The sequence below is a fragment of the Haliotis asinina genome, chromosome 15, assembly GCF_037392515.1.
Source record: "Haliotis asinina isolate JCU_RB_2024 chromosome 15, JCU_Hal_asi_v2, whole genome shotgun sequence".
Classification (NCBI taxonomy): Eukaryota; Metazoa; Mollusca; class Gastropoda; order Lepetellida; family Haliotidae; genus Haliotis; species Haliotis asinina.
The window spans coordinates 50,275,971-50,295,503 of NC_090294.1; the positions used below are offsets into that span (position 1 = coordinate 50,275,971).

Here is a 19,533-nt window from a genome sequence, read left to right on the forward strand (position 1 = left end):
AATGGGAGGGCCTGTCAATACATGTATGATGTTATTGAAATGTATTCACAGGTCAAGACAGGTTTATTTCACAGATCACTGGTAAAAGTGAAGTGTACCGAAGCAGTACTAGTGGTCTTCAGCTACTCGAAGAAGGGGCAGGAAGTATGAGAGTCAAATATAGAAGTTGTTTTCCGTGACATTTGTTGTGTATCCTTACACCTACTTCTAAATGCCTTCGAAGAATTTTATTTAGGTGTAGTTTGAATTTAACCCCTCTATCCGGTTCTAGCATGAATACATATGATTCTAAATGGAAACTTTTATTTGAAATGGGATAACTGTAATTTTACTAAAACAGTTTGCAGAGTGACAAATATGTTTCGGTAAACTGAGGGGCAAACGAGTAAAAGCATATCTTTCTCGAAGTGACTGAAATATGAAGGTGGGGTTATTGACCGTACAGACAAACACATGCAATAAGACTTAACACTACAGTTACCAACAGCTACCACCACAGTGGGTAACACAATGAACATCCATCAACAACACTCAAAGGAACATATCGGAGGAAGTACTTTTGTATTCTTCTCCTTATTGTAAACCTATTGGAGTTTTGGAACTGTATGCATCTTGATATTTTCTCGACAAATATGAGTATATTCTGTGTTAGGTATCACCTCACCCTACATTTCATTACTTCTGTAAATATATGCACAGCCATGCTTACAACGTTTAGGGTGGCGGGGTAGCCTAGCTGTCACAGCGTTCTCACGTCACGCCGAAGACCCGGGTTCGATTCCCCACATGGATACACTGAAGTCCATTTCTGGTGTCCCCCGCAGTGATATTTCTGGAATATTGATAAAAGCAGCGTAAAACTAAAGTCTGTCAGTCACTTACAACGTGTAACACTTGAATGAAATATTCTTCTTCTTGGTTCACCATGCAGTTCGGTGAAAGGAACGAGGAATGGGAAATATAAGAGATCAACCATGGCAGACATGACATTATATATTCGATTTATCAGTCAATCGTTGGTCCGTATTAAAAAAAGATAGGCCTATGGGACATAAAGCATGTATACATTCATATTCACCTAGTATTAAATATTTACATTGTTTCTTGAGTCTTCTTTGTAATGTTGCATGGAATGTAGACATTCTAAGCATAAAACTGGTTGTAGTTTTTAGTAACGACGTTACATTTAATAACGTATGAATGTCTATAAGAATGATTTGGTAAGTATTTTCTTTAAAGACCAGAATACAACAGACAAACAAGAAGGAAACGGTACTCATCCTCGACAGTATTTAAATCACAATGTTGACAAAGACAATCTTGTCGATTAATACTACTAGTGCGTCCAGTTTCTATAAATAGATCATGAGATGAACATCGAAAACGTGAGAATGCAACACTGTACACCTTCACTGTTATCTTGGAGGGGTACCAGTTCAAACCTATTGGCGCTTTAACAAGGTTTGTTTGATGCAGTCAGTGATTCAAACCATGTCTGCACTTATATATCCTTCAATTTATCGCGAAACGCTGACGCAGGGCAAGTTTAACTCTCCACACGTCAACGCCAGAGAACAATGAAATGTCAATGTTGTCGAACCAGATTCCAGACAGTGAAAACAGCAAGTCAGTTATGATAACCGTATTCATGGACCACTGATCACGAACATCGGAGTACAAGCCTGACATGCATTTAAACCTTCAGCCATTTTATTGTTGCTTTGGGCAGCATAGAAATGTATGAATAGCACCTGCTACCCCGGGTAGCAACAAAGCGTAAGAGTTTTTAGTACTCGTCAATGTGGACTTCAGATGATCCTTTCAAGTTCTAACACGTCGACATCTTCGGTATCCGTATCTTCTAAAACTGTTTAGATGATTCCGGGTAACGAACTGCATAAAAACAATGCTTCAGTTATGAAGAGATGTCTATGAAATAAAGTCAAGATAAAGCAGCGAACAACTGCATGAGTGAACAAATTTAATACATGAATATATACGAACGCGTATACAGCTCACCCCATATACCATAGACATGCGTATAAGGATTGTAACTTGTTATATCCTGTACAGTATGTTTGGAACTTCCAACAATCTAGGGCGGTGGGTAGCCCCGCGGTTAAATCGTTCGCTCATCACGCCGAAGACACGGTTACAGTTTCCCACATGGGTTCAATGTGTGAAGTCCATGTCTGGTGTCCCTCGCTGTGATATTGCAGGGATATTCCTGAAGGCGGAGTAACACAAGAACAGTGACCAGTTGGTGCAACTGATGCACACTTTGAAGTGTCAAACTCTACATCTAAAAAACCGAATTCATTTACCGTATTATGAATGTAGAAACATATTATATATCTAAGATTGAAACATTATTAGTTAAACTTGTATATGTCCCCAAGGTCTCTGTGCTGTAGAATAAGTAGGTTTAGTTTTACGCCGCACTCAGCAGTGTTCCAGCTATATGGCGGCGGTCTGTAAATGATCAAATCTGGACCAGACAATTCAGGGATCAACAACATGAACATCGATCTACGCAACTGGAATACGATGGAATGTTTCAAACAAGTCAACGAACTTGACCAGCTGATCCCGTTATTCGCCTCTTACGACAAGCATGGGTTACTGAAGATCAGTTCTAACCCGGATCGTCACAGGTGCTGTAGTGTAGAAAGGAGTCACAGGTCCTGTAGTGTAGAAAGGAGTCACTGGTGTTGTGGTGTAGAAAGGATTCAGAGGTCCTGTAGTGTAGAAAGGAGTCACAGGTCCTGTAGTGTAGAAAGGAGTCACAGGTCCTGTAGAAAGGAGTCACAGGTCCTGTAGTGTAGAAAGGAGTCACAGGTCCTGTAGTGTAGAAAGGAGTCACAGGTCCTGTAGTGTAGAAAGGAGTCACAGGTCCTGTAGTGTAGAAAGGAGTCACAGGTCCTGTAGTGTAGAAAGGAGTCACAGGTCCTGTAGTGTAGAAAGGAGTCACAGGTCCTGTAGTGTAGAAAGGAGTCACAGGTCCTGTAGTGTAGAAAGGTGTCACAGGTCCCGTAGTGTAGAAAGGAGTCACAGGTCCCGTAGAAAGGAGTCACAGGTCCTGCAGTGTAGAAAGGAGTCACAGGTCCTGTAGTGTAGAAAGAAGTCACAGGTCCTGTAGTGTAGAAAGGAGTCACAGGTCCCGTAGTGTAGAAAGGAGTCACAGGTCCTGTAGTGTAGAAAGGAGTCACAGGTCCTGTAGTGTAGAAAGGAGTCACAGGTCCCGTAGTGTAGAAAGGCGTCACAGGTCCTGTAGTGTAGAAAGGAGTCACAGGTCCTGTAGTGTAGAAAGGAGTCACAGGTCCCGTAGTGTAGAAAGGAGTCACAGGTCCTGTAGTGTAGAAAGGAGTCACAGGTCCTGTAGTGTAGAAAGGAGTCACAGTTCCTGTAGTGTAGAAAGGAGTCACAGGTCCCGTAGTGTAGAAAGGAGTCACAGGTCCTGTAGTGTAGAAATGAGTCATGATAATAACAATAATAATAATGATCATTTAGATCTATATACCAACAACGGAGTAATAAGCAATGTATCGTCAGTATACTATCACGAGATGTATCATATCATTATTAAATCATTATATTATCTGCCAAATATTGCAAGATCGACAATTTTATTAACTACACGCTGGTCGTTATTAAAGTACCGGAGGAGCGATCTGAACAATTCCATAATTCATACAAGTACATTAATTGAACTGTACAAGGCTATATTTCATCATCATCTATCGTCTTTGTACTTTCTATTTGATAGAAATGACAGATTGAACACCAATATTGTCTTCACGTCACAGACTGTAATGTTCTCACAATGGGCCCCTGGGTCACAAGTGAAGCAGAGGTGAACCAGTCAACTCATTGTTTAATAAGCTCCTATATTCATGTGTATTATTTATGTGAAATAAAACGGTATTTTAGAATTGGGTAATATGAATGGTTGAAAATGTGCACTCAATTTTTGTGGCTTTGAAAATTGAAAGGCTTATTATCAGTAATGAAATACTTGAGGGGTATTTTTTTCAGCTAGGGAAGCCAGAGTAACAGGAATTAGATATCTTTATGCAATTGTGTGTGTGTGTGTGTGTGTGTGTATGTGTGTGTGTGTGTGTGTGTGTGTGTGTGTGTGTGTGTGTGTGTGTGTGTGATAGGCGTAACGTAACCGACATACGTATAACGTGACTTTATGAACACACTACGATAAGTCGGCATTCGTACACATGGCTGCGTATTTTCCAAAACATTCTTTGCGATACTGGGGTCATTGACGACATTTCAGACGTCAGAGTGCATGAGTATGGTTTTAGTTTTAGCAATATTCCAGGAGTATCACCGTTGGGGACACCAGATGTGGGCTTTACTCATTGTACCCATGTGGGGAATCGAACCCGATCCTCCCGCGTGACGAGCAAACTCCTTAACCACAAGACTATCTCACCGGCCATGTTCACTGATGATTTGATAAAATAGATATAAGCAAACACCAGTGATCACTAATAGACTTTTCTGAAAATCAGATCTGTGAGTAGTTATTCCACATTCAGAGAGCATACACAAAATTAAACCGTAAAGGATGATTTAATAATTTGCCAAATAAGGCTTGGTGGATATACTTGTCACAGAAATACAAAGTAAACCATAGCTTGTGTCCAACGACGATGTAATCCGACGTTCCTGCTGTAACGGCAACTACGGCGTGATCCAACGCTACCGTTGTTGACGGCAACGACGACGTGATCCAACGCTACCGCTTTTGACGCAAACGACGATTGATCCAACGCTACCGTTGTTGACGGCAACGACGATTGATCCAACGCTACCGTTGTTGATGGCAACTACGACGTGATCCAACGCTACCGTTGTTGACGGCAACGACGATTGATCCAACGCTACCGTTGTTGATGGCAACTACGGCGTGATCCAACGCTACCGCTTTTGACGCAAACGACGATTGATCCAACGCTACCGTTGTTGACGGCAACGACGATTGATCCAACGCTACCGCTGTTGATGGCAACTACGACGTGATCCAACGCTACCGTTGTTGACGCCAACGACGATTGATCCAACGCTACCGTTGTTGATGGCAACTACGGCGTGATCCAACGCTACCGTTGTTGACGCAAACGACGATTGATCCAACGCTACCGTTGTTGACGGCAACTACGACGTGATCCAACGCTACCGTTGTTGACGCCAACGACGATTGATCCAACGCTACCGTTGTTGATGGCAACTACGGCGTGATCCAACGCTACCGCTTTTGACGCAAACGACGATTGATCCAACGCTACCGCTTTTGACGCAAACGACGACGTGATCCAACGCTACCGTTGTTGACGCCAACGACGACGTGATCCAACGCTACCGCTTTTGACGCAAACGACGATTCACGATATGGCTGAAATATTGTCGATGCGACGTTAAATATCAACTCACTATGGGCGATCAAATATATCACATATGCTTCGTTAGGTGGGGGGAAGGGGAGTGGGGCAGGACTGAAGTCCTAGAAACTCTCAGTCAAGTTTCAACTGATTTGTGGCCAGGGTGACCAGGGTCCGGTTGCACACAGCGACCTTAGCGCTAAGGTGACCGAAACTCCCATACCTCAACACAGGTTTCAGGTAGGGTTAATACTGAGGTGACCAAAACTCCCATACCTTAACACAGGCTTAAAGTACGGTTAGTACTGAGGTGACCAAAACTCCCATACCTTAACACAGGCTTAAAGTGCGGCTAGTACTGAGGTGACCAAAACTCCCATACCTTAACACAGGCTTAAAGTACGGTTAGTACTGAGGTGACCAAAACTCCCATACCTTAACACAAGCTTAAGATAGGGTTAGCGCTTAAGTTGCTTTGTACAACGGCAGTCTGAGCTCTATCCACCACCACACTCTATAGTTTGGTAACACAGTCGTTCTGACAAAAATACCTTGCACGCCAGTTGTCGCTCTATGTGGACCAACTCGACGTCAGTCGTCAACGTATTTCTCTGTCGACATCGTCAATGTAGTCTGCTAATTACCTGCTGTGGCACGGTGCGAACGGGTGCTGTTGTAATTTGTCTAATGCCAGCTTCCAACGTAACTAATTTCAAACAGAAGAAAAACTGTTTGACTGAGTTCAACAATATCAGATCGACTTTCTGTGTGTATTTATCACTGAAATTATCCGAAACACCGACAGGTTTCACTGTTAATTTTGAATCTTAACACAACCACTAAAAACACCCGCTTTCACTAACGTAGATGATTACAATCGCAGTCAAACATACCATTCAGTGATACAAACAGTATTGTTGCAAATCTTCATGTTCCAATAAAACTGAATGTGTTTATAAACTGTCCAATGGGGCAGTGATGTGAGACAGCTTCATCATGGCGGGGAGACCTCCCGCAAGTGGCTTCATATTGCCCCCAGTAGAAACCAGTACACGTCGATGGAAGTGAAAATGGAAGTAAATAAATTCCGTCGCAGTCTACATAAACACACGTGAATGTCGTAATTTTGCAACGCAAAACGACTCAGTTCTTGTCCACCTATTTGTGACGCGCGTGAAATCTCCCTGCGTCATTCAGCGTACATATATATACCGCGACTGTATTTCAAATTTAGTCACCCCATGGTTAATCACGATCGTCGTCAACATGCTTGTTGACATACTACCTCGTGTTGCGTATTCGCACTAACAGTGCATGCCCAATTTGGCACGGGATGGTCAGAAGGTTACTAGACATTCTCAGTTAACCGTACCTATTTAAAGCCTGTTTTACCAGATGGAGCATATCTCCATGTGAAAGTTTCCTCGTGCCTCCGTGATTTTAATCATTGCAATTATCATTGTTGTGCTCGGGGATGTTTCCAGTTGATAGCACAGGACATAAACACATGTGTTAGTGAGTTTGTCCGTCACGTGGATAGTTGGATTTATCGTGACAATATGGCCGTCTGTCAGTACCCTGCTGTTATTCAATTATCCCACCCCCGAGGTAGAGGCTAATAGGGAATAAACACTGAAGTCCAATTGTTTATACACCAGATTTGACACAGGCACATGTTGATGATGATTTAAAGGCGCGCGTTATATAATCGATAAAAAACACCAATATTTTCGGCCAAGTTACAGAAAATACGATGTATACACACAGGTGACTTGGTGACGTTTAGGTGTGTTAGTAAATCTAATTAATTCACATGCCTAAGGCCTTCATCATCAATTTCAGAAATACATTAGATTCAGTGCCAGAAGCTTTACAATAATTCATGGTGATTTGTGTTATTAATATAGAATTTTTGTTTCTTGCTTTTGTCGTTTCGATCGCAATTATGACAGAACCAACAGAAAGCAGAATCCATTATAAGATTCCACATAATCTTAAATTTTTATGAAGATGGTACCGTTATCAGGTGAAATGGTACCTGATCGGTGGCCCCGTCATGGTCAATAGCCCATCTAACAAAACACATGGGAATCTTCTTTCGTAACAGACAAACGCCTAAGCAAAGAAGGGACGATGTACATGACAAACTAAGGGCACGTTATCAGACAGGAGTTTCACCATTGCTAGGCTCATGAGAGACACTTGGAAAGCACATGCAACTTGGCTTCTCGTCAAAATTTGATGACATCCCACATTGCCCGCAGGGACGGGGGAAAGGTCTCACAACAACAAGTAACCTACAGAAGCAGGTTTTCAGTAAAGGAATTGCTGCTGAAGGCGATATTCGTTGTTTAACTGCCACCAGGTGAAGTAACACTGCCATGTTAAAAGCAAGACAAATGGCTTTTCTTAGAACTTTGTGTTTTCGAGAAACAAATATTGTCTCACTGACACGTTCTAATCCGAAGCTGAAAGGTTCTCTTGAGAAATGACGAAGGCAATTTCTACTGATTTAGGGGGCGTTTTCATCGTATGTCATGACACGTATTCGAGAAATGTTTCCCAAACTGTTTTATGTTGTTGACAAATGAGGACAAGTTATATAGTGGTAAGATAAGACAGTAAAAGCTCGGTATACGCGGTATCTTTAAACGATTTGTGAAGGTCAAACAATAATCAAGCACGATTATCTGCCAAACAGTTTAAGAACACACAAAATATGGCTGAAAATATGTTTCTCATAATTTCGGATAAAATTACAGAGTCACATTCTCCCTCCCCATCCAGAGTATCAGACGATATGTTGTCTGTGTTTATTCCATAAAGTGCAAGATAAGAAACCGTTTCCCTTAACTACACGAAATCCCTTACAATAGCACACTGCAGGGGTATATCACGAACTTGTGTTGATGAATCATTAACTGACCACCCTTGTATAGGGTCAGTGGCCGTTATGGTACTGAGATACAAATCAACAAATGGTCAACCTCGAGCTGTTTGTAAACAGGCTTATATTAGCCCGTTTAGCTTATATGCGATAAGATCATTCGACCATGTAATGAACAAATTTGAGGATATATAAGACAGGCATCTTTCCTCCATGTTTCATTCGCTGCTGCGAAGCGTTAGATTGTTGCCATACGGTCAGTTCGGTAAGTGCTGTTTCTTGATGAATTCGTGTTTGACCAATGCAGAATAGTTAAAGTTTTCAACTTCAGATGTGCTGACATTTCGTTAACACGTTAGACGCTATGTTTCCTCTGTTTTCATTATCTGTTGAATAATTTCCTTGTCTCTGTATGTGTTTATAACGGGTGTTGTGTATATAGAACCACTGGGTTATCCAAACGAATCCACTGACAAAATAAGTTCGAACCATTCTTAGAAACTGACTTAGAGACGAAAGTGCATATCTTGAAAAAACCCGATCCCCAAAACAATCAAAAGCAGCAACAGACACTGAGAAACAAACAAACAAAAAACCAACTACAAAACAAACAAAAGGGAAAATGTGTATGTAGTATGATGACTGTGACCTACAAGGCTCATATTGTATGAAAATATTGGTATTCCTGCTGTCTGGCAATCTACGTTTACAACAGTGTTCAACCTTCTTATATTTCCAGGCCAACACGATGAACGCGCTAGTCCATGTGGCGCTCTTGGTGCTCCTAGCATATCAAGGTACATCAAATGTTTTCAAATGACGTTACGTCCTGTTAACCAGTGTTCCTTGTATTGTGTTGATCATGAAATATAAGTTCTCAACACGTTGCTCTTCCCATGTTGGGGGTGATTGTTTTCCTGTGAAGCGGCAACCTCAGTCGTGAGTTAGTGAGTTTAGTTTTACACCACACTATATTCCAGTTACATAGTGGCGGTATATAAACAATCGAGTCTGGACCAGTCAAGTGATTAACACTATTAATTGCAACTCATTCGTAGTAAAAATTCATAAAATCATCTAAATCTAAATGCATAACAATATGATTAATGGCAAATCGGCCACATATCTCAATTCTGTTGTTTACCACCACAGTTTCAACTCAGAGATCTGGCAATGTCCAGACTGGCGGCAGGAGGAGTTCACGGGATGCCCTCAGGCTCGGAGAGCAGTTCTCTAATGGGTAAGAAAAAAACGTCGTTCTGTTTATTGAATCATTGCACCCATTGGAACGTATTTCAGCAAATTATCAGACTATTTTCTGGCATTACCGCTTTGGATTCCAAATTATGCTGAAGGTAGAGAGTTTTAAAATACTGTAGTTTTTTTTCTGTTTTTCCGTGAATTAATGCATTTACTATGTGTCGGTCAAATATGACTACTTTAAATATAGATTGAGGAATACATATCGGCCTAACTCCGTTTACTGTATAATGAATTACGTGGGTAATTATATGTGGGTTTATTATAGTTAAAGCACGAGGACCCTTGTGTCCCATATGTCGACAGAAGGATCACTGCATATTTTCATGGTATAGAGATGAGACGAGGGTATTAATTACTGACAACTTCTACTGCAGTGATACGAGCAGCTGTGCCCCAGATATCCGATGTCCTCGCGATGTAGAGGAGTCCAAATTCAGAACTGCAGACGGCACCTGTAACAACCTTGATCACCCTGGCTGGGGCAGCGCGCTCATTCCAATGAGAAGACTGATACCCCCACAATATGGAGATAGTTAGTAAAACTACATTCATTGTTATCTTGCCTACAAATACACGGAAAGCACCCCTTATCCAAAGCCAGTTTGCCATGCGATGCAGTTTTCAGTTTTACTTTTGTAATACACCCGGTTTACTGTTTTCTTCAAAAGCCTATTGTAAGATGTGAAAGGTTTTCAATCGGTTTTAAAAAATATGTGTAAAATTAGAAATTCCTTTACGCAACTGAACACTCAATGTTTATTCCTTTACTCCAAAGGCCTATACTGCCTTGCATACATTTGTTTTTGTGTGCGGGAGTTTGAATCAAACATGGTGCCAGTGTGTTCAACGAACATTGAATCAGTTGCTTCACTGCAAGTTCTAACAAGTCGTTGAAACTTCCCATTAAGCTCACAAGAATTTTCATTTACGTTGGAGTATATATGACCTCACCACGTGTGCATTAATATATAACTATCAAACTTACGGATGTTCCATGCGTTTTGTTTGTAGTATACTTGGTCATGTTTTCAATTTCTTTAGTATTTGAACTGTTTATCAGTAGTGAAAACTTAAGCTTGTTTGGATGGACGTAATATTTATCTTGTACATACTTGCGGCGAAGATTACTGTAGTTAGGATATACATGAAAAAAAGATATTGGTCTCAAATTGCATTTAAAGTACAGAATTGACAAGTTCTACAATGTTCACGATGAGCACTGGAATCGAGCTGAAATTAATCCACACTTTTTTTACATTTAAACACGATAAATGGAATTCGGTATAGGTATTGTTTTAAAACGTTAGGCAATTGTTTTATTTGCTTCTCAAATTTAGATAATTTTTCTATCAAATTTGAAAATACATATCTTTTAGTCTTTGAATAAATGATATGGTGAATTCCTGATCTGTTCGAATTTTGAGGTGAAGCCAAATATCTCCAAATCCATTAGAAAATGAGATTTGTTATATATGTACCACCCACTTTTTTGTGTCCATTTGTATCATATAAAAGAATCATATTATAATATTTCCTTGTTGGCGATATGTTGGCATGTGTAATAGCTTTATCCACTCCCGAATTTCTTTACAATATGAGGATATGTAAGGAATTCTCCATAGTATGTGGAACACTTCTAATCTAGTAAATGAATCGGTTAGCTCACAATATTAGGACATGTGTTGTGAGGAAGTCTAATATATCGAACAGATGAATAAACAAGGCCTATTCGGATTCTTTAAGTGGTACATATGAAAAAGTATAACTAAAATCGGATATAACGAATCGCAGTAGACTGTAGTATATATGTTGTTTGTTTTTTTTCCAGGAAATTCAACTCCTAGAAAGGCAGTAAGTGGTGCAGCACTGCCCAACGCGCGTCTGGTGAGCAGGACGATGCACACGGACGACACGGACCGGCCCGACGCGACCGGAGTGACCCACATGGTGATGCAGTTTGGCCAGTTTCTGGACCACGACGTCACCCTTACGCCGCTCCAGGAGGCTGAGAGTAAGTGTTTCTTGGTATCTCTTGTTGAAATTAAAACAACTGACCAACATACATACATACATACATACATACATACATACATACATACATACATACATACATACATACATACATAAATGCACGCACGCACGCACGCACGCACACACACACGCACGCATGCTGCGAAGTGAAGGAAAAATATTCGTACGTGCAGACAACTGAATTTTGTGTTGAAGATAGATATCAAAGGCAGTCTAAGTAAACTTGGGCTCTGCATTATTTGTTCAATTGTAAACTGAGACTCACTATAGCAGTGTAACACTGAGCCTAGGTTTTCTTAGGTTGGATGTCAAAGATCTAGTTTGGCTTGTAGTCATGTCCGACTATGTTTTCAGACGGGGACGGGACCATCAGCCAGTATGTGTGTTGTGAGGATGTATACACCAGCGACGCGCCCAATGGACGGGACCTCTTCACAAACATGTAATGTTCTAATTTATAGTGTAACATTATGAAAATGTGATTATTCAAAGGAAAGAATCTATACTCCAATATTCATACGATACATGATATCAGTTTCCTAGTTTTCTAATATATTCATTCTGAGAACGAGTACTTGGAAAGTGTATTCCGAAATATACTAGTTGCCTTTGGTATCACAATGAGTGTCCGGAAATGCTATTTTACAAAATTTGCGAAACATGGATATAACATGCATAGACTACGTGCAAATGCAGGAAGTATGGGGATGTCTTTGTTGTGTTTTCGACCTTACGTTTGATTGACGTAGGCATGTAATATTTTCGTAAATAGATATACGTGTATTGTCAAATCACATGTATATATTATGTTTTCTCTGTTTTCCAGATTCACAGTGTTATGTATCTGTGTTTCAGAAACGTCTGTGACGCCATCACCATTCCATCAGGAGATGAATACTTTACGTCAAGAACCTGCCTGAACTTCGTGCGTTCCATCCAAGTACCTAACCCCAGATGTGACACACGTGAGTCTCTCAGGCGCCCATATGTTATAACTTCTCGTATTACATAGCTGGTCAGTCAGACGATATCCCTCATCGTCACCGACCCATATTTGTCCCCGTAAAGATCCGGTTTAGAACTGATCTTCAACAACCCATCCTTGCTCCATGTCCAGGGTCAGAACTTCAGCAACCCATCTTTGTCCCCATGAAGACTAGGGTCAGAACAGATCTTCAAGAACCTATCATTGTCCCCGACGAAGACTAGAGTCAGAACTGATCGTCAGCAACCATGAAGACCACGGTTAAAATACAGCTAAAATCATACTTACTAACCATGTGTGCTGACGACTGAGTTTACAATATTCCGTACAGTAAATATACAATCTGTTTAGTTTAATGCTAGTACGTTTTGCCCTGATGGATCAAGTCACATCCTTAAATGACTGAAAAATCTTTCTACGCAATGTATTCTGTGTAGTGGTGGTGTATAAAGAACAATGGCATTGTCCGGATAGATATTGGTCATCAGACAAGACACTGACTGAGTAGGCATTTAACATCATGCACTATTTCCTCTATCCAATCCAGGAACAAATTCTTTCCCATGAATTGATTTTTCAATTGTTGTTCAGATCCCGCCGAACAGCTAAACCAGATCACGGCCTACATCGACGCATCTAATGTTTACGGGTCGTCTGACCATGAGATGGACGAACTGAGAGGAAACAATGGTAAATATGGATGCTGTGTGACGAGACTGTTGTTGCCGGGGCACAGCGGATCTCATGGCTGTGTGTGTGTGTGAGTGTGTGTGTGAGTGTGTGTGTGAGTGTGTGTGTGAGTGTGTGTGTGAGTGTGTGTGTGAGTGTGTGTGTGAGTGTGTGTGTGTGTGTGTGTGTGTGTGTGTGTGTGTGTGTGTGTGTGTGTGTGTGTGTAGATAAAAACGTTTCTGACCAATGAACGGTAGTAGTCGAGGCCGTCTAGTTCACTACAAGTTTTTAGGAAGATAATAGGCGCGGTCACATTAGGGTATGCTGACTTTGACACATGTCAGGTCACCATGTGTGTGTAATCACGTTACGTGCGTTTTTCTACGATATTTTCTAATCTTGTAATACGGTGATATCTTCTGATAAATCATTCGTATTGACTAGTAGGTAAATGTTGGCTATGGGTGAAACGATCAAATGTTTGTTCAGTGGTACTAGTTTCCATGCGTATCATAATTATGTTTCGAATTTATAGTTGTCATTATTTTAACGACTGTTTAAACCAAGGTTTTGATAACATTACGTGTAAAACATTTGAATACTCCACAATTAACACTGCCATGGCATTGTGTATATGTATGGTGGTATGTGGTCCTGTACATTGAACTCAAGTCACAAATCAAATGAAGCTGATCAGCGTTGGATTGGAGTCCTTGCATGAGTGACCGTGTTTGCAGGCTGACTCTCGAGAGTTTTAATTACTTCCGTCCTGCCCTACAACGAAGCGCATGTGATACACAACCAAACACCTTAGGCAAAAGAGATCGTTCAGCACTGCCTCTGTTCCCCAGCAGACAGTGGGTACCCGGTAGTTATATCCTAGTGGTAGCTTAGTTTATCCGGGGTAAACGTTAGCGGTGTTTAAGCATGTGGAAACTGGCGCGTTATAATGGACATTATCATTAGAGTGTTTATATCATGTATCCGTCACTGTTGCAGGCCTCATGAAGACCAAGGACACTACTCTCCTCCCAGAGGACACCGATACCTCTGCCTGTGTATCTGAAGACGGCAGCTACTGCTTCAAAGCTGGTAAGTGCACAACGGCTCATCTGATTGAAAGAATCTACAGTCGGAATAATAAACGTCAACGTTACGGAGAAATCAGTGTCCATTTCTGTCAAAGCGTAATACATTAAAAGTAAAGGGTAAGAGAGGGGTGAAAATGATGTGATTGGGTCGCTGAAAATAACCAGTTGCACCAGGTGTTGGTGAAAAATATCTTGGTACAACTATGTTGGCCGTTTTCTCACGGCACAGAGGCCATATTGTCCAGGTGCAGAGGCCATTCTCTCTAGAGCGATGGCCGTTTTCTCAATTTGGTTTGGTCAGTTTTCGGTGATGCCGTTTTCTCCGTATCCCAAAGTATTATAATTCTTTTTTCACAGTACATCGCTTTAGCACAAATGGGATAAGGACGTCCCACGATGGCTGAAGTAGTTTTGTGTTGCTATTAAAGATTAAAGGATTAATATGTATAATGTGACGACTAAAAATAGCATATCTGAAATCATATTTCTTTTCAACATATATTTACAGAGGTTGTATTTTGTTTACCTCAATGGAAATGTAATTTATCAGTAACCAAGGTGACAAGGATAATTCTCGGGTTCTCGTAACTGTGTATTTACCAGTATCAAAACCGGATTCTGATGTCGGTTACAACAATATTATTCACTGTCATGAAAATCTTCGACGTGTATACTTAAAAATATGCAGAAATATATAAACCCTTGTCTTGGTCTGAACGTACATGAAATATGTTGCGTAAAATACGGATACAAGGAATTCAGACTGCTATAAATTTCAGTTCGTTATAACTTCGTTATACTTCGGCTGAAATTTACAACATGTGGACCAAGTTTCGTGAGTTCGTGGTAAGCGTGTCTGATATAAACGTCGTTTGCTGTAAGTCCAATAAGTGAACATTTGCTGCAGGTGATGAGCGAGTCAACGAGCAGATGGTTCTGGCCAGCATGCACACCATCTGGGTGAGGGAACACAACCGTATCGCTACCGGTCTGAGGGCACGAAACACCAACTGGGACAGCGACAGAATCTTCCAAGAGACGAGGAGAATTGTTGGTGCCATGATGCAGAAAATCACATACGGCGAATTTCTGCCCGTTGTTCTTGGCAACCAGATTGACGCGTACAATCTCAGACTTGCGTCATCCGGTTTCAGGAACGTTCACCGTCGCGACCAGGACGCTAGCATCGTGAACGCTTTTGCTACAGCTGCATACAGGTAGTGTACTGATGTAATCACGTGACCCAGATGTAATCAGTTTGTAGTTCAGGCTCCTTCTTTCAGCTACAGCTAAACACAGATATGTGAACATTACGGGTTACATCCGTGTTAGAGCCGGGCGAATCGGAACGCACTTTACCTGATCAAGTGAGTGAGTGAGTGAGTTGAGTTTTACGCCGCACTCAGCAATATTCCAGCTATATGGCGACGGTCTGTAAATAATCGAGTCTGGACCAGACAATCCAGTGATCAACAACATGAGCATCGATCTGCGCAATTGGGAACCGATGACATGTGTCAACCAAGTCAGCGAGCCTGACCACCCGATCCCGTTAGTCGCCTCTTACGACAAGCTGAGTCGCCTTCTATGTCAAGCATGGGTTGCTGAAGGCCTATTCTACCCCGGGACCTTCACGGGTCACCTGATCAAGAAAAACAGATATGTTTTTTTTCATTAAGCAATTACGAAAGGCGTTAAGACGGAGTGTTGGCAACACTCCCGAAACTGCTTCAATTGCCCTCCGTCAGCACAGCATACATGTTGTATACACTAATAGAGCGGATAATAAGTTTAACACACGGTTCTATAATTGTGTTATAGATTCGGCCACTCCCTGATACGGAATATATTCTCCAAGTACAGCACAAGCTACACCAATTACGATGATAACTTGCTCCACGACATCTTTGGAAGAACAAATCTCATCCAGTCCTCAACGACCTCCATTGGCGCCTGGCTCCGCGGCATGGCATCCCAAGAAGCAAGGAAAGTCGACAGGTTCATGACAACTGAGGTGACCAATCAGCTCTTCGAGGAGGCGGCACAAACCGGCCTTGACCTCGCAGCCTTAAATATCCAGAGAGGTCGCGATCATGGCTTACCTGGCTACAATGCCTGGCGTGAACACTGCGGCTTGCGAAGGGCCAACAACTTTCTTGAGCTGGAACCTATTGATGACATGAGTGCATTAAAACTGGCTGAGCTTTACGAGTAAGTAGCATATTCACAGAAGTTATATTAGTACGTTTTAGGTAATATAGTTACACTGTAACATTGTAGACAGATGCAATCCAACAAAAGTCATAGAATCTGTACTTTACTGAGAAACAGTAATATAACACGCTAACACCCCTGACGAAACCGATCACTGTGGAAATATTAGGTTTCGTAAAAAAATGTTAACATTCGTAAGATTCATTTTCCTGTTATGATCGCATGTGTTCTTTTACTCCACAGAAGCCCTGATGACATTGACCTGTTCACTGGGGGTCTGGCGGAGGAGGTAACCAGCGGTTTGGTGGGACCAACTTTCTCGTGTATCTTGGGAAAACAGTTCCAACGTCTAATGGAGGGCGACAGATTCTGGTTTGAGACAGACGATCGAGATACTCGCTTTAGACCTGGTGAGTCCTCCGTGTGACACGCCCGTATTAAAGAAAGCGGTAACCTTATCACAGAGTCAACAGTACTGGCTAGCTATGTTCAAGACTGTACAGCAATAACACTCAACTTTCCATTTTTCAATATACCCTTCATGTCCATGAGTACACCATCACCTGCAGCATTTGGTGTTCCTGCTGAAAGGTTGTTACTTGCTTTGGGGTTACCAATGAAGAGGTCTGCAGTATCCCATACTTGTGAGCGGCGCTGAGATTGATGGTTAGGCTTGCAGGTTGACGCATGTCATTGTATCCCATATACGTGGGCCGATGTTCTTACTGTTGATCACTGAATTGTTAGGTCTAGCATGGATGTGTGGTGAAGGGAAGATGGTACTTTTTGAAAAAGAAAATGTCTCTTTGTGTACATGAGTGGTTTAATATTCAGGTTTCAAGAGTATTTAAGTCCCGAATACAATCGCGTTTGGTTTGATGGGTTCGTGGATGTTTTGTTCCATCGAAATTGCGGCGGGGTTTATCGGCATGATACATATGTAGACATTGTACCTTGTTTGTACATGAGTGTCTATATCTATGTAAAGCTTGCACATATTCCAGATTTCTGCTGGTTTTGATTGGAAGACCTGATGTGATTGTAAAATTTATTATTGATCAATGACCTTTCAGAGCAACTTGATGAAATTAGGAAGGCTTCCCTGTCCCGTGTTCTGTGTGATAACACGGACACGACGTCCATCCAGCCCAACGCTTTCAGGACCAAGGATGTCACAGGGTGAGTGTTGAACACGGCCCCTCAATGGGGCTGGTATATAAAATGTAGTTTTTCACCCCACGTAGTTTATGGGTTCAATCATTGTTACCGGACATACTGATATAGAACCCAGACAAACCACGAACAGCAACTAGCTCTGAATATTGCAACTTGGTTATATCTTTAACTCAACATGTAAAAACCATCAAGGTCTTTTGTGCGTTTTCTCACCACTTGAGGTACGAGATGAGAGTTTAAGCATGACGGTGAATGAAATCTATTTACAGTAAATGATGGTTTTTTTGTTAATTACAGAAATGGCGTGGTATTGTGCAGTGATAGCAGCATTCCAAGTATCGATCTGGACAAATGGATTGACAATAACCGCCAAAGACCCCCTCCACGAAGGTCTCGCAACTAGACGGTGCTGTCCTTGTAACCAACCGACCCATGGTTCCAAACGTTTATCATAGTTAAAATAAAAAACAATACGTTTATCCATTGTTTTCTGGTTTCCTTATTTCCCTGTAGAAACTTATTTTACTTAGATACAAATACTATAGTTGCACAAACAGATATATCCACGTGAGCATTAATTAAGCACCACCCATTTTCATGCTATAAGATTGTGTTGAACACGGAACACTGGTCATTCATGATATGGAAACCAAACACATGGTTCTAATTTCGTTAACTAAACCGTCTAAAGCGTCAACCCACCAACTACCAGCACTGCTGTAATTTATTGACGGTCCTATGGGGGCACTAAAAATGGTATCAATAATCATGTCCAAACCTATGGTCACACAGACAATGTCTGTGATCCAACGTACACAAAGTTCTCAAAACACGTTCACTGTTTAATCCTATGCCAACAGTAATGGTGACATCAGTGTTTGGTGTATCCTCCCCTCGCACGGATAACTGCTGACACCCTCCTCCTCATGCTGGAAATCAAACGCCGAATGCGCATTGGAATCCTCTGCCATTCCTCACGAAGAGCCTGGGCTAATTCCTGTAGATTTTGAACAGGTGGATCTCTTACTTGAACTTGACGCCCGGGATGGTCCCATAAATGCTCATTTTGGGTTGATATCAGGGCTTCTCGCAGGCCAAGGTAATCTGTCAACTGCGTTGTTCTGCAAGTATGCCATAACAGCCCTGGAACGATGGGGCCTAGCATTATCGTCCATAAATACTGGCCAACTGGCGAAGGGGTAGTTATCAAAATGCAGGACAACAGCAGCTTCCAGTACTTCCTGTTGGTATCTCAGACCATGGAGTGTCCCTTGAATGGAGATAAGATTCAGGATATACACCTCCACACCATTACAGAACCACCGTCAAAGGGTTCAGCGGCATGGATCATCCGCTGTTGATAAGCCTCATTACTCCTTCTCCAAACTCTCCAACGGCCATCAGTAACACGGCTTTCATCGGACCAATGGATCCTGCGCCATGTCCTCAGATTGTGGTTTTGCCGTTGATTACTCTATGCCAAAACATTGAGCCTTGTGTCTGTCAGTGAGTAAGGGACGTCTGATTGGACGACGTGCACGGAGTTCAGCGGACCTGAGCCTCCTTCGGATGGTACTGGTTGAGAGATGAACACCCACTCTCCATTGTTCTCTGAGATCTTTGACATTGGTCATGGGCCTGCGTCTGACTAGGCCAACTTGGGCACGGTCATCACGGGGAGTGGTCTTTCTCGACCTTCCTGATCGCGGACGATCCTTGACGTAACCAGTAGCCGCATGTTTCCTTACAAGGCGACTAGTGACAGTGTGGTTGATATTCAATCTTGACCCAATGCTGCGACAGGACAAACCAGCTTCATGC

The 19,533-nt window shown here is 41.9% G+C and overlaps 1 protein-coding gene across 1 annotated transcript; it reads left to right on the forward strand.

The window, feature by feature from the left end:
- Positions 1 to 9,031: 9,031 nt before the first annotated feature.
- LOC137265718 (peroxidasin homolog) lies at positions 9,032 to 18,189 on the forward strand. The gene is made up of 13 exons (XM_067801158.1): positions 9,032 to 9,080; positions 9,436 to 9,523; positions 9,921 to 10,078; positions 11,375 to 11,557; positions 11,932 to 12,019; positions 12,433 to 12,542; positions 13,154 to 13,252; positions 14,231 to 14,323; positions 15,230 to 15,539; positions 16,144 to 16,533; positions 16,780 to 16,946; positions 17,610 to 17,715; positions 18,010 to 18,189. The coding sequence occupies exons 1-13, from the start codon at positions 9,032 to 9,034 to the stop codon at positions 18,113 to 18,115; spliced, it is 1,947 nt and encodes a 648-aa protein (XP_067657259.1). The 3' UTR covers positions 18,116 to 18,189.
- Positions 18,190 to 19,533: the final 1,344 nt, after the last annotated feature.